The sequence below is a fragment of the Chionomys nivalis genome, unplaced genomic scaffold (genome assembly GCF_950005125.1).
Source record: "Chionomys nivalis unplaced genomic scaffold, mChiNiv1.1 scaffold_28, whole genome shotgun sequence".
Classification (NCBI taxonomy): domain Eukaryota; kingdom Metazoa; phylum Chordata; class Mammalia; order Rodentia; family Cricetidae; genus Chionomys; species Chionomys nivalis.
The window spans coordinates 7,692,951-7,709,596 of NW_026646922.1; the positions used below are offsets into that span (position 1 = coordinate 7,692,951).

At 43.0% G+C, this 16,646-nt stretch overlaps 1 protein-coding gene across 1 annotated transcript; it reads right to left on the bottom strand.

Moving 5' to 3' along the window:
- Positions 1-1,521: 1,521 nt before the first annotated feature.
- On the bottom strand, positions 1,522-8,838 carry LOC130869135 (spindlin-3-like; the record flags this gene model as incomplete). The annotated part of the gene is made up of 5 exons (XM_057761199.1): positions 1,522-1,710; positions 1,857-2,276; positions 8,086-8,230; positions 8,324-8,337; positions 8,377-8,838. Coding segments are annotated over 5 exons (1,230 nt in total), but the record flags the coding sequence as incomplete, so codon positions are not given.
- Positions 8,839-16,646: the final 7,808 nt, after the last annotated feature.

Below are 16,646 nucleotides of genomic sequence, written 5' to 3' on the forward strand. Positions count from 1 at the left end.
CTAGAACAGAAGAGACATAGTAGATTTATCTTGGCAACCTGTAGGCACAAGACATGGGGAAATGGAAGAAGGGATTGAAGAAGATAGAGACATGGAGGAATGGATAAATTCAATCATTCATTGGATAAGTGAGTGATCCAATGAAAGAGATGGCTAATAGGATAAAATGTGCTGCATGCCCTCTGAAAGTCAGTCCAAATTGAGGGTAGATAAGGTTATCCACTAAGGAGGAAGCTTAGTCCATTTTGCCTTCTTTGTGCTCTAGACCCACCCAGGAGAGTGATGATGATGTTGAGGAGAAGAAGGGGCGAGGGTACCAGCATGCCCTGGTACAAGTTTTCACCCACATTGTAGCCAAATCACCTGACCTGGCACAGGTGACCTACATGACGGACCCTGAATTGCAGTTTGACACCAACAACCTTACTAACCAAGTTTTTGAAGATGAAGGAACCAAAACTGCCCTGTTAAAGATGTCAGGATCCTTGCATGATGGGAGTCAGGCATCAATATCATACTTGTATCCTCGGGTCTGATGGGTTTGTGGGGTCTTTGCCACACTTCACCTAACATCACTGATTCCCTAGGTAACTGATTTTATGGAGATCAGTGCATATATCATATCTGTGCATGTCAAACACCAATGTGATTCAATGTACTACTAGTTTAGCCTAGGTGCGGGTGAGTCTGTTTATGAGTTTTATAGGCCAAATCCCACAGAACATGATCAATGACAAGGGAACAGTGTTTTAGAGTTAAGGCAGGCCAATTGTTTAAATGAACTCACAGGGGTTGAATGGCATGCATAAGACCTGTGAAAGTGCAAGACAGAAAGAATCCAGGCATGACAAAATAGGTAGTAGATAGAAGCCTGGTAAAAGTAAGTAGGTAGCCTGAGGTCCACCCCATGCAGAAGAGCCACTGAGAGGAGACACTTTTCTTTAGGCAGGAGGATCCGGGTCACTCAACATGGTCCAGTGGAGTTCATATACCCAGTGACTTCCAGATGGTATGAATTAAACCATTAATCAAATGAAACCCAATTTTCTTTGCTACTGAGTACACATTTGTGACCCTTCATGATCACTCTCTATCCTCTTAAGTCCCGACACCTCGATGTCACATCTTTCTATATGACATGTTTTTCCCTCACGCATTATCCCTCTCTGAGATCCTACATCTTTTTGGCCACTCTCCTCTGTTTCCTAAACAGCAATCTTGTCCTCTTCCACACACTGCATCTCCTTTCGTCATTCCCTCTCCAAGGGGAAAAGACCATAAGTCCTGTTTTGTTTTGAGGCCTGTCTTTCTGTGATGTCCCATCCACCAGAAACTCCATCATTGACCAAACAACATAACACCTTCACAAATTGTATTTTTAGAGCAAAAAAAAATTCCATTGGGAAAGATACCAGGATTAATAGAAGACCTGAGGTATTTATGAAAAAAAGATTTCCCCAAACACAGTTTTAAGTCTGACCCCCAAAATTTGTGAATTTCACTTTAACAGATCTTCATCAAATCATAGACATAGATATGTAAGTCATTATCAAAATTGATGAAATGCACGGAAGGTTTGGTTGGAACTTGGTAAATAATTTTACCTATCTTTTGGGTTCCATCTTTTTCGTTGTGCTGCACGCTTTTGCCTGCCAAGGAATCCCTGCCTAATTCCAAATTCACCCCTATTGGAGGACATCCTGGCATAAGGTGGAGGTTGCTTTCAATGTAGTCATCTAGATGGTGGTAAAGGTACACAACTGGATCTTTCTTGTAGGTAATGTAGAAACAGGTCTCCATGGTATGCACCTCATCTTGGACTACCCCAGTCCACTCTTCCATAGAGCTGGCATGATGTGGAGGTTGCCTTCAAGGTAGTCAACCAGGAGGTGGTAAACGTACAAGACCGGATCTTTCTTGTAGGTAATATAGAACCAGGTCTTCATGATTGGCACCTCCTCTAGGACCATCCCCTTCCAGTCATCCTTAGAGCCATTTGTGCCCTCAAATGTATGTTTCACTGCTCTGCCAACTATGGTGTTTGAGAGATGAGTGTCTGTCTCCTGAGGAAATGGTACGTTGTTAGGCAGGAACTTAAGCATTAAAATCCTTAAATCAATTTGAAGCTCCAATCCATAGACACAATCTATCCCATCATACTTCAACAAATAAAGAGAGAGATTTGTTGGCAGTTGATCTAGAATGATGGCTTTCCACTGGGTGACTGGTTCATTGGCTTCCTTCCAGCCGTGAGAAATTCTGCGGCTGACAATATTCTTCAGGGCCTCAAAAGGCCTACTCAGTTTTTGCTTCTGGAGAGATGACCCATTCCTCTTCTGGACAGGTGGCATGCATCTCATACTAAGAGGCATCTTCATCATGGCTGTAGACTTACTGAGATAGGCCACTGACCTCCTGGTCCGCTGTTTCTTGGTTATCTTTCTGTGCTTGGGCTTCATAGCTGCCCACTCTCTAGGTTGAAAGAACTTTCCTTCTGTTTAATTCAGAAACAAAGTCGTGGCCTCAACCATGAGTGCCTGCAAGGATAACAAGGGGAGGCTATGAGGTCAAGGCTCTTTTCTGGAAGAACTGTGGTGCAGGAGACAAAGATATTGTTCAACAGGTTTGCATACCTAACTGTAATTTTCTCTTAAGAAATAAATAGGACAATTTGCAAATTTTTCTCTACAGCTCAGTATATAAATCTCAGAGACACATTCCTGCTGCCCAAAGGCAAATGACTTCTCATGAGATACCCACTTTCTGACTGACTAAGTCAATGTGAGGAGAAGGTATGCCTATCCCTGAAACGAGTAAGAAAAATCTGAACAGATACAAAGAATTCAAAGGACATCCACACGTCTCCTTCGAGATCAAGCTAATAGGTAGGGGGCTCAATCCAAGACAGCCTGCCCAAGGTCATGGCACTCCAGTCCACTGGCTCTCTGTATTGGGTCTCCTGATCCAGACCCAGGTATATTACATAAAGCCATTCTGTGTCTTCATTGTGGAAGTGCGTACTGTGAGACCCACTTCAACTTCAAAGACTCATTATTCTGGGCAACAGCAGCCATTGAGAAATAATTAGTATCTTTTAAAACACCTATGGAAAAGAGGAGCTTTGCCATTTTAGTGGATTGATGAATTTGATATTGTTAGCAAAGATAAAGTGGGAAGAATAGCTGGCATTCACCATCCCCACAGCTATCAAATATAGGAGCTGGTAACAACAGAAAATGTGGACCGCAGGACATTTGAAGGAAAACATTTTTGTGCTACATAGGTCTTAGTTAGTTTGGAAACATATTTACCAAAAAAAAATGTCCTACCTCTCCAGATTCCATCTTCCAGAAATGTTCAGGTGCAAAAAGCGTGTTGAACAGTTGTGGAGACCAGGAGCTGAACTGTCCTCCTCAGGCACTGTGAGGATAATAAACCCACCTTCATGGAAGACTAGTGCTTTGAGTGGAACAGAGTTGCTACCCAATGAATCAAGGCTTTGTGACATCACCAAGGCTCTACTTATGTCAGAAATCCCCTCACAAGCTTTTTACTTCCCTATTTACCCACAGAAACATCCAGCATTCAGCCCCTCAAAAGCTGTATACAGCCCCAGGGGACCCAAAATAAGCCCCAACTCATCTTCCCAATTACTCCAGTCACACGCTTGCCCAAGCAACTCAATCCCTGTATATTATTTTTCTGAAAAAGTCTTTGGTGTCTGAGTCAACAAATCACATGAAAGTTTTTTTTCTTAGATCCCATCTCTCCATTGGTTATCTTGTATTGAATTTTTCTTCCTTCATAAATAAAAAATTTCAAATTTCCTCTTCCTTTCCTCCTCCCCCTAACAACTCACACAACCACCAATCCTCTCCACTCCCAATCCAGTCCTAATAGAAGGCAGGGTACCTTGACCTGTGGGAAGCACTTGCCCCCCCTCCATCCAGATTGAGGAAGGTATGCATGTACATATATATGATCGATTAAAGCCTGTATGTGCTGTGCAGACAAATCACAGGGCCATTATCATTGGTTTCTCCTTCTGTCCCAATTGTCAGCCACACTCAATGCTTCCACTTTGATCCCATGCTCTGTCAGTCCCAGCATAGCTGGTTTTGTTGATCTCCCATTAGCTCAGACACAGTGTCTCAGTGGGTGGACCAAGCCCTTGTATTCCTTAGTTCTTTGCTCTTATTCTCTCCCCTTCAGCTCTTCAACTGGAGCTTGGTAGCTCAGTCTAATTTATGATGTGGGTCCCTGTCTTTATCTCCATCCTTTTCCGTACAACAGTTCTATGGTGATATTCAAGATAGTCATCAGTCTGATTATGGGACAAAGCACCCGTAGTGCCTAGGGACATGGTACAGTGCAGGCACCCACAGCTCACCTGCCCAAGGTACTCGTTGGTGTCACCCCATGGCTTTCTGGGAACCCCTCTAGAGAGAAGCCTCTTACTAACCCCAGAACGGCACCCTAAGTTGAGATATCAACAGTGTGTGTGCATTAACTTATGGGGGTGTGTTTGTGTGTTTAAGACACAATAACAGCAGATGGATTATAATATTGAAATTTCTTCTTATCTTGAGAAGAATACTTGCTAGAGAAACACTATCACAGTAGTACTGAGAGTGTAGGCTGTCTCAGCATGGAGAAGTAACTGGAGCAAACCCCTAGTAGTTCAGCTCAGTGGCCCAAGAAAGATGGTCAAGGAAAGTCAATGAACTCAGGGATGGAAGTTAAAACTCAGGCTAAATAACATTCCAAATCATTTAGGCGGAACATGAGACACTCGTGCAACAGTCACAAGTGTCTAAAATGCCTGGAGCTAGAATCTTAGGGCAGGAGAAGTTGTGGAGCTGAGAGTGCATTGCAATAACTGACAGAATCTGGCAAAAGACATGTAAGCGTATCTAGCAAACATCCATGGAAACCATGAATGGGAGAAAACCCTGAGAAGTCTGCACAAAAACATAACATCTTGACAATTCTGAGATTTAATGACAAAGGAGAGATCTTAAATATGTCACTGTCACATGGTGATGATTAACCCACTCCATTGCAGTGTGACCCCCTGACATGTTTAAGATACCTGTCAATTCTGTCTATATATTTACAGAGAAATTCACATTGCTTGCACAGATTAACTAGCAGCATTTTTTACCGCTCAATCAAAGGCAAAGCAAAGAAATCATGGACATGTTGTTGAATGCTGATGATGTTGTTGGGAGCATTTGTGGGTTTTTTCTTAAAGGGAAATCATGGGTCACACAAATGCATGAAGCAGATCCTGTCTCTTCCATGTACCTGAAAGCATGAAGAAATAAACTAAAATAGGTTTTTGTCACATACTGGTAAATTTTGCTGCTATGTTTATATATGTGTGTTGCAGGAGCTCTTTCTGCACCTTCACGCTATAGCAACTGAGATAAAGGCCATTGGCGTGTGGTGTCTCTCTCTTTCAAAATGGAGCAACTGCCTTCAGCTTGCTCTCTTGCATCCATCTCCACATCCAGCTACTAGGCTCCTCTCCTCATCCTGCAGAGGGCTGTTGTCTGGCATGGCAATCTGTAAGGTGTGCCCCTTAAAAGAAATAACCATTTTATGAATCATAATTCTAAACTGGTGTGGGTGATTGTTTGTGACTTACACCTTCCTATGTGATGAGAACAACCAGGGTGTGAAGGGGGTTCTCACTGTTCATGTTGCAGAAGCCATGGCAGCAGGAGTAGGAGGCCTCTCATTCTCTGTAAGGAAATCAGTAAACATTGGGGACCAGTGAAAGGATGCCCTGAAACATCAAGGCTTGAGCTTTCAGACCGCAATTCCTCCAGCTAGGTTCTGGGTCTCCACAACCTACAAAACCTCCTGAGGACCAAGTATTCAGAACCAGAAGCCTGTGTGGGCCATATCACATAAAATCGTAGTGTGTACACCAATCGTTTTTTTTTTTTTAATGTACATCCTTTTGTCCCTCCAGAAACATTTGTATTTCCAATAAAGATAACTTGCTGCCTCTTTGGTGTCCTGAAATTGTTCTAAGGTGATGGTGGGGCATTCTTACATACCTTGCTGTGTTGTTATGAGACCTTAACGGGACAGCAAATGTTTCAGAAAACAAAGGCAGTTAGGTTCAAACCTGTGGTTAGCAGTGTGCTGGACACGGGTTGCCTATAGCTAATCTATGGAAAGATGGATTTCCTAAGAAGGGTAGCAGCACACATGGAGGCATGTAGTCTTACCTTTACAAATGACCCATTTTGTGGCCTTACATCAGGCTCCTCTATTCTCCTCATCTTGGTTTCTTTACCAGATTAGGACAAAAATTAAAACTCAATGTCCTGGACGTGAACACTGTGTGAGTTATCTATGTGAGATCACCGTGACAGAGCTCATGGCAATCTGACTCATTGTACAGGCTTGCCAGGCATCAATCTGTAATCTGCCTAAATCTACTGCGCAAGTGTTGTCATGGTTGCTCCTCTGTTCCTCCTCATATGGTCTCCATCTAGAGAGAACTCAGAAAAATCCACCCCTGAGAGGGCAAGTTCTTTACAAATGAAAGTTTCTAGAACAGAAGAGACATAGTAGATTTCTCTGGGCAACCTGTAGACACAAGACATGGGGAAATGGAAGAAGGGATTGAAGAAGATAGAGACATGGAGGAATGGATAAATTCAATCATTCATTGGATAAGTGAGTGATCCAATGAAAGAGATGGCTAATAGGATAAAATGTGCTGCATGCCCTCTGAAAGTCAGTCCAAATTGAGTGTAGATAAGGTTATCCACTAAGGAGGAAGCTTAGTCCATTTTGCCTTCTTTGTGCTCTAGACCCACCCAGGAGAGTGATGATGATGTTGAGGAGAAGAAGGGGCGAGGGTACCAGCATGCCCTGGTACAAGTTTTCACCCACATTGTAGCAAAATCACCTGACCTGGCACAGGTGACCTACATGACGGACCCTGAATGACAATTTGACACCTACAACCTTACTAACCAAGTTTTTGAAGATGAAGGAACCAAAACTGCCCTGTTAAAGATGTCAGGATCCTTGCATGATGGGAGTCAGGCATCAATATCATACTGGTATCCTCGGGTCTGATGGGTTTGTGGGGTCTTTGCCACACTTCACCTAACATCACTGATTCCCTAGGTTACTGATTTTATGGAGCTCGGTGCATGCATCATATCTGTGCATGTCACACACCAATGTGATTCAATGTACTACTAGTTTAGCCTAGGTGCGGGTGAGTCTGTTTATGAGTTTTATAGGCCAAATCCCACAGAACATGATCAATGACAAGGGAACAGTGTTTTAGAGTTAAGGCAGGCCAATTGTTTAAATGAACTCACAGGGGTTGAATGGCATGCATAAGACCTGTGAGAGTGCAAGGCAGAGAGAATCCAGGCATGACAAAATAGGTAGTAGATAGAAGCCTGGCAAAAGTAAGTAGGTAGCCTGAGGTCCACCCCATTGCAGAAGAGCCACTGAGAGGAGACACTTTTCTTTAGGCAGGAGGATCCGGGTCACTCAACATGCTCCAGTGGAGATAATATACTCAGTGACTTCCCGATGGTATGAATTAGACCATTAATCAAATGAAACCCAATTTTCTTTGCTTCTGAGTACACATTTGTGACCCTTCATATTCACTCTCTATCCTCTTAAGTCCCAACACCTCGATGTCACATCTTTCCATATGACATGTTTTTCCCTCATGCATTATCCCTCTCTGAGATCCTACATCTTTTCGGCCACTCTCCTCTGTTTCCTAAACAGCCATCTTGTCCTCTTCCACACACTGCATCTCCTTTCGTCATTCCCTCTCCAAGGGGAAAAGACCATAAGTCCTTTTTGTTTTGTGGCCTGTCTTTCTGTGATGTCCCATCCACCAGAAACTCCATCATTGACCAAACAACATAACAACTTCACAAATTTTATTTTTAGAGCAAAAAAAAATTTCATTGGGAAATATACCAGGATTAATAGAAGACCTGAGGTATTTCTGAAAAAAAGAATTCCCCAAACACAGTTTAAGTCTGACCCCCAAAATTTGTGAATTTCTCTTTAACACATCTTCATCAAATCATAGACATAGATATGGAAGTCATTATCAAACTTGATGAAATGCACGGAAGGTTTGGTGGGAACTTGGTAAATAATTTTACCTATCTTTTGGGTTCCATCTTTTTCGTTGTGCTGCACGCTTTTGCCTGCCAAGGAATCCCTGCCTAATTCCAAATTCACCCCTATTGTAGGACATCCTGGCATAATGTGGAGGTTGCTTTCAATGTAGTCATCTAGATGGTGGTAAAGGTACACAACTGGATCTTTCTCGTAGGTAATGTAGAAACAGGTCTTCATGGTCTGCACCTCATCTGGGACCACCCCAGTCCACTCCTCCATAGAGCCTGGCATGATGTGGAGGTTGCCTTCAAGGTAGTCAACCAGGAGGTGGTAAATGTACAAGACCGGATCTTTCTTGTAGGTAATATAGAACCAGGTCTTCATGAATGGCACCTCCTCTAGGACCATCCCCTTCCAGTCATTCTTAGAGCCATTTGTGCCCTCAAATGTATGTTTCACTGCTCTGCCAACTATGGTGTTTGAGAGATGAGTGTCTGTCTCCTGAGGAAATGGTACGTTGTTAGGCAGAAACTTAAGGTTTAAAATCCTTTCATCACTGTGAAGCTCCAATCCATAGACACAATCTATCCCATCATACTTCAACAAATAGAGAGAGGAATTTGTTGGCAGTTGATCTAGAATGATGGCTTTCCACTGGGTGACTGGTTCATTGGCTTCCTTCCAGCCGTGAGAAATTCTGCGGCCGACAATATTCTCCAGGGCCTCAAAAGGCCTACTCAGTTTTTGCTTCTGGAGAGATGACCCATTCCTCTTCTGGACAGGTGGCATGCATCTCATACTAAGAGGCATCTTCATCATGGCTGTAGACTTACTGAGATAGGCCACTGACCTCTTGGTCCGCTGTTTCTCGGCTATCTTTCTGTGCTTGGGCTTCATAGCTGCCCACTCTCTAGGTTGAAAGAACTTTCCTTCTGTTTAATTCAGAAACAAAGTCGTGGCCTCAACCATGAGTGCCTGCAAGGATAACAAGGGGAGGCTATGAGGTCAAGGCTCTTTTCTGGAAGAACTGTGGTGCAGGAGACAAAGATATTGATCAACAGGTTTGCATACCTAACTGTAATTTTCTCTTAAGAAATAAATAGGACAATTTGCAAATTTTTCTCTACAGCTCAGTATAGCAATCTCAGAGACACATTCCTGCTGCCCAAAGGCAAATGACCTCTGCTGAGAAACCTACTTTCTGACTGACTAAGTCAATGAGAGGAGACGGTATGCCTATCCCCGAAACGAGTAAGAAAAATCTGAATAGATAACAAAGAATTCGAAGGACATCCACACATCTCCTTTGACATCAAGCAAATAGGTATGGGGCTCAATCCAAGACAGCCTGCCCAAGGTCATGGCACTCCAGTCCACTGGCTCTCTGTATTGGGTCTCCTGATCCAGACCCAGGTATATTACATAAAGCCATTCTGTGTCTTCATTGTGGAAGTGAGTACTGTGAGACCCACTTCAACCTGAAAGACTCATTATTCTGGGCAACAGCAGCCATTGAGAAATAATTAATATCTTTTAAAACACGTATGGACAAAGATGAGCTTTGCCATTTTAGTGGATTGATGAATTTGATATTGTTAGCAAAGATAAAGTGGGAAGAATAGTTGGCATTCAACATTCCCACAGCTATCAAATATAGGAGCTGGTAACAACAGAAATGGTGGACCCGCAGGACAGTTGAAGGAAAACTTTTTTGTACTACAGAGGTCTTAGTTGCTTTGGAAACATATTTACCAAAAGAAAATGTCCTACCTCTACAGATTCCATCATCCGGAAATGTTCAGGTGCAAAAAGCCTGTTGAACAGTTGTGGAGACCAGGAGCTGAACTGTCCTCCTCAGGCACTGTGAGGATAATAAACCCACCTTCATGGAAGACTAGTGCTTTGAGTGGAACAGAGTTGCTACCCAACGAATCAAGGCTTTGTGACATCACCAAGGCTCTACTTATGTCAGAAATCCCCTCACAAGCTTGTTACTTCCCTATTTACCCACAGAAACATCCAGCATTCAGCTCCTCAAAAGCTGTATACAGCCACGAGGGAACCAAAAATAAGCCCCCACTCAACTTCCCAATTACTCAAGTCACAGTCTTGCCCAAGCAACTCAATCCCAGTATCTTATTTTTCTGAAAAAGTCTTTGGTGTCTGAGTCTACAAATCACAAGAAAGTTTTTTTTCTTAGATCCCATTTCTCCATTGGTTATCTTGTATTGAATTTTTCTTCCTTCATAAATAAAAAATTTCAAATTTCCTCTTCCTTTCCTCCTCCCCCTAACAACTCACACAACCAACAATCCTCTCCACTCCCAATCCAGTCCTAATAGAGGGCAGGGTACCTTGACCTGTGGGAAGCACTTGCCCCCCCTCCATCCAGATTGAGGAAGGTATGCATGTACATATATATGATCGATTAAAGCCTGTATGTGCAGTACAGACAAATCCCAGGGCCATTATCATTGGCTTCTCCTTCTGTCCCAATTTTCAGCCACACTCAATGCTTCCACTTTGATCCCATGCTCTGTCAGTCCCAGCAGAGCTGGTTTTGTTGATCTCCCATTAGCTCAGACACAGTGTCTCAGTGGGTGGACCAAGCCCTTGTATTCCTTAGTTCTTTGCTCTTATTCTCTCCCCTTCAGCTCTTCAACTGGAGCTTGGTAGCTCAGTCTAGTTTTCTGATGTGGGTCCCTGTCTTTATCTCCATCCTTTTCCGTACAACAGTTCTATGGTGATATTCAAGATAGTCATCAGTCTGATTATGGGACAAAGCACCCGTAGTGCCTAGGGACATGGCACAGTGCAGGCACCCACAGCTCACCTGCCCAAGGTCCTCGTTGGTGTCACCCCATGGCTTTCTGGGAACCCCCTAGAGAGAAGCCTCTTACTAACCCCAGAACGGCACCCTAAGTTGAGATATCAACAGTGTGTGTGCATTAAGTGTTTAAGACACAATAACAGCAGATAGATTATAAAATTGAAATTTCTTCTTATCTTGAGAAGAATACTTGCTAGAGAAACACTATCACAGTAGTACTGAGAGTGTAGGCTGTCTCAGCATGGAGAAGTAACTGGAGCAAACCCCTAGTAGTTCAGCTCAGTGGCCCAAGAAAGATGGTCAAGGAAAGTCAATGAACTCAGGGATGGAAGTTAAAACTCAGGCTAAATAACATTCCAAATCATATAGGCGAAACATGAGACATTCGTGCAACAGTCACAAGTGTCTAAAATGCCTGGAACTAGAATCTTAGGGCAGGAGAAGTTGTGGAGCTGAGAGTGCATGGCAAAAACTGACAGAATCTGGCAAAAGACATGTAAGCGTAACTATCAAACATCCATGGAAACCATGAATGGGAGAACACCCTGAGAAGTCTGCACATAAACATAACATCTTGACAATTCTGAGATTTAATGAGAAAGGAGAGATCTTAAATATGTCACTGTCACATGGTGATGATTAACCCACTCCATTGCAGTGTGACCCCCTGACATGTTTAAGATACCTGTCAATTCTGTCTATATATTTACAGAGAAATTCACATTGCTTGCACAGATTAACTAGCAGCATTTTTTACCGCTCAATCAAAGGCAAAGCAAAGAAATCATGGACATGTTGTTGAATGCTGATGATGTTGTTGGGAGCGTTTGTGGGTTTTTTCTTAAAGGGAAATCATTGGTCACACAAATGCATGAAGCAGATCCTGTCTCTGCCATGTACCTGAAAGCATGAAAAAAATAAACTAAAATAGGTTTTTGTCACATACTGGTAAATTTTGCTGCTATGTCCAAATATGTGTGTTGCAGGAGCTCTTTCTGCTCCTTCAGGCTATAGTAACTGAGATAAAGGCCATTGGGGTGTGGTTTCTCTCTCTTTCAAAATGGAGCAACTGCCTTCAGCTTGCTCTCTTGCATCCATTACCACATCCAGCTACTAGGCTCCTCTCCTCATCCTGCAGAGGGCTGTTGACTGGCATGGCAATCTGTAAGGTTTGCCCCTTAAAAGAAATAACCATTATATGAATCATAATTATAAACTGGTGTGGGAGATTGTTTGTGACTTACACCTTCCTATGTGATGAGAGCAACCAGGGTGTGAAGGGGGTTCTCACTGTTCATGTTGCAGAAGCCATAGCAGCAGGAGTAGGCGGCCTCTCGTTCTCTGTAAAAAAATCAGTAAACATTGTGGACCAGTGAAAAAATGCCCTGAAACATCAAGGCTTGATCTTTCAGACCGCAATTCCTCCAGCTAGGTTCTGGGTCTCCACAACCTACAAAACCTCCTGAGGACCAAGTATTCAGAACCAGAAGCCTGTGTGGGCCATATCACATAAAATTGTAGTGAGTACAGCAATCGTTTTTTTTTTTTTAATGTACACATTTTTGTCCCTCCAGAAACATTTGTATTTCCAATAAAGATAACTTGCTGCCTCTTTGGTGCCCTGAAATTGCTCTAAGGTGATGGTGGGGCATTCTTACATACCTGTCTGTGTTGGTATGAGACCTTAACGGGACAGCAATTGTTTCAGAAATCAAAGGCAGTTAGGTTCAAACCTGTGGTTAGCATTGTGCTGGACACTTGGGTTGCCTATAGCTAATCTACGGAAAGATGGATTTCCTAAGAAGGGTAGTACCACACATGGAGGCATGTAGTCTTACCTTTACAAATGACCCATTTTGTGGCCTTACATCAGGCTCCTCTATTCTCCTCATCTTGGTTTCTTTACCAGATTAGGACAAAAATTAAAACTCAATGTCCTGGACGTGAACACTGAATGAGTTATCTATGTGAGATCACAGTGACAGAGCTCATGGGAATCTGACTCATTGTACAGGCTTGCCAGGCATCAATCTGTAATCTGCCTAACTCTACTGCGTAAGTGTTGTCATGGTTGCTCCTCTGTTCCTCCTCATATGGCCTCCATCTACAGAGAACTCAGAAAAATCCACCCCTGAGAGGGCAAGTTCTTTACAAATGAAAGTTTCTAGAACAGAAGAGACATAGTAGATTTCTCTGGGCAACCTGTAGACACAAGACATGGGGAAATGGAAGAAGGGATTGAAGAAGATAGAGACATGGAGGAATGGATAAATTCAATCATTCATTGGATAAGTGAGTGATCCAATGAAAGAGATGGCTAATAGGATAAAATGTGCTGCATGCCCTCTGAAAGTCAGTCCAAATTGAGTGTAGATAAGGTTATCCACTAAGGAGGAAGCTTAGTCCATTTTGCCTTCTTTGTGCTCTAGACCCACCCAGGAGAGTGATGATGATGTTGAGGAGAAGAAGGGGCGAGGGTACCAGCATGCCCTGGTACAAGTTTTCACCCACATTGTAGCAAAATCACCTGACCTGGCACAGGTGACCTACATGCTGGACCCTGAATGGCAGTTTGACACCTACAACCTTACTAACCAAGTTTTTGAAGATGAAGGAACCAAAACTGCCCTGTTAAAGATGTCAGGATCCTTGCATGATGGGAGTCAGGCATCAATATCATACTGGTATCCTCGGGTCTGATGGGTTTGTGGGGTCTTTGCCACACTTCACCTAACATCACTGATTCCCTAGGTAACTGATTTTATGGAGCTCGGTGCATTCATCATATCTGTGCATGTCACCCAATGTTTTTCAATGTACTACTAGTTTAGCCTAGCTGCGGGAGAGTCTGTTTATGAGTTTTATAGCCCAAATCCCACAGAACATGATCAATGACAAGGGAAGAGTGTTTTAGAGTTAAGGCAGGCCAATTGTTTAAATGAACTCACAGGGGTTGAATGGCATGCATAAGACCTGTGAGAGTGCAAGACAGAGAGAATCCAGGCATGACAAAATAGGTAGTAGATAGAAGCCTGGCAAAATAATTAGGTAGGATGAGGTCCAACCCATTGCAGAAGAGCCACTGAGAGAAGACACTTTTCTTTAGGCAGGAGGATCCGGGTCACTCAACATGCTCCAGTGGAGTTAATATACCCAGTGACTTCCAGATGGTATGAATTAAACCATTAATCAAATGAAACCCAATTTTCTTTGCTTCTGAGTACACATTTGTGACCCTTCATGATCACTCTCTATCCTCTTAAGTCCCAACACCTCGATGTCACATCTTTCCATATGACATGTTTTTCCTCATGCATTATCCCTCTCTGATATCCTAAATATTTTTGGCCACTCTCCTCTGTTTCCTAAACAGCCATCTTGTCCTCTTCCACACACTGCATCTCCTTTCGTCATTCCCTCTCCAAGGGGAAAAGACCATAAGTCCTGTTTTGTTTTGAGGCCTGTCTTTCTGTGATGTCCCATCCACCAGGAACTCCATCATTGACCAAACAACATAACAGCTTCACAAATTGTATTTTTAGAGCAAAAAAAAATTCCATTGGGAAAGATACCAGGATTAATAGAAGACCTGAGGTATTTATGAAAAAAAGATTTCCCCAAACACAGTTTTAAGTCTGACCCCCAAAATTTGTGAATTTCACTTTAACACATCTTCATCAAATCATAGACATAGATATGGAAGTCATTATCAAACTTGATGAAATGCACGGAAGGTTTGGTGGGAACTTGGTAAATAATTTTACCTATCTTTTGGGTTCCATCTTTTTCGTTGTGCTGCACGCTTTTGCCTGCCAAGGAATCCCTGCCTAATTCCAAATTCACCCCTATTGGAGGACATCCTGGCATAATGTGGAGGTTGCTTTCAATGTAGTCATCTAGATGGTGGTAAAGGTACACAACTGGATCTTTCTCGTAGGTAATGTAGAAACAGGTCTTCATGGTCTGCACCTCATCTTGGACCACCCCAGTCCACTCCTCCAAAGAGCCTGGCATGATGTGGAGGTTGCCTTCAAGGTAGTCAACCAGGAGGTGGTAAATGTACAAGACCGGATCTTTCTTGTAGGTAATAGAGAATCAGGTCTTCATGATTGGAACCTCCTCTAGGACCATCCCCTTCCAGTCGTCCTTAGAGCCATTTGTGCCCTCAAGTGTATGTTTCACTGCTCTGCCAACTATGGTGTTTGAGAGATGAGTGTCTGTCTCCTGAGGAAATGGTACGTTGTTAGGCAGGAACTTAAGCATTAAAATCCTTTCATCACTGTGAAGCTCCAATCCATAGACACAATCTATCCCACCATACTTCAACAAATAGAGAGAGGGATTTGTTGGCAGTTGATCTAGAATGATGGCTTTCCACTGGGTGACTGGTTCATTGGCTTCCTTCCAGCCGTGAGAAGTTCTGCAGCCGACAATATTCTCCAGAGCCTCAAAAGGCCTATTCAGTTTTGGCTTCTGGAGAGATGACCCATTCCTCTTCTGGACAGGTGGCATGCATCTCATACTAAGAGGCATCTTCATCATGGCTGTAGACTTACTGAGATAGGCCACTGACCTCCTGGTCCGCTGTTTCTTGGCTATCTTTTTGTGCTTGGGCTTCATAGCTGCCCACTCTCTAGGTTGAAAGAACTTTCCTTCTGTTTAATTCAGAAACAAAGTCATGGCCTCAACCATGAGTGCCTGCAATGATAAAAAGGGGAGGCTATGAGGTCAAGGCTCTTTTCTGGAAGAACTGTGGTGCAGGAGACAAAGATATTGATGAACAGGTTTGCATACCTAACTGTAATTTTCTCTTAAAATAAATAGAACAATTTGCAAATTTTTCTCTACACGTCAGTATAGCAATCTCAGAGACACATTCCTGCTGCCCAAAGGCAAATGACGTCTGCTGAGAAACCTACTTTCTGACTGACTAAGTCAATGAGAGGAGAAGGTATGCCTATCCCCGAAACGAGCAAGAAAAATCTGAACAGATAACAAAGAATTCGAAGGACATCCACACGTCTCCTTCGACATCAAGCTAATAGGTAGGGGGCTCAATCCAAGACAGCCTACCCAAGGTCATGGCACTCCAGTCCACTGGCTCTCTGTATTGGGTCTCCTGATCCAGACCCAGGTATATTACATAAAGCCATTCTGTGTCTTCATTGTGGAAGTGAGTACTCTGAGACCCACTTCAACCTGAAAGACTCATTATTCTGGGCAACAACAGCCAGTGAGAAATAATTAGTATCTTTTAAAGCACCTATGGACAAAGAGGATCTTTGCCATTTTAGTGGATTGATGAATTTGATATTGTTAGCAAAGATAAAGTGGGAAGAATAGCTGGCATTCACCATCCCCACAGCTATCAAATATAGGAGCTGGTAACAACAGAAATGGTGGACCCGCAGGACAGTTGAAGGAAAACTTTTTTGTACTACAGAGGTCTTAGTTGCTTTGGAAACATATTTACCAAAAGAAAATGTCCTACCTCTCTAGTTTTCATCTTCCGGAAATGTTCAGGTGCAAAAAGCCTGTTGAACAGTTGTGGAGACCAGGAGCTGAACTGTCCTCCTCAGGCACTGTGAGGATAATAAACCCACCTTCATGGAAGACTAGTGCTTTGAGTGGAACAGAGTTGCTACCCAACGAATCAAGGCTTTGTGACATCACCAAGGCTCTACTT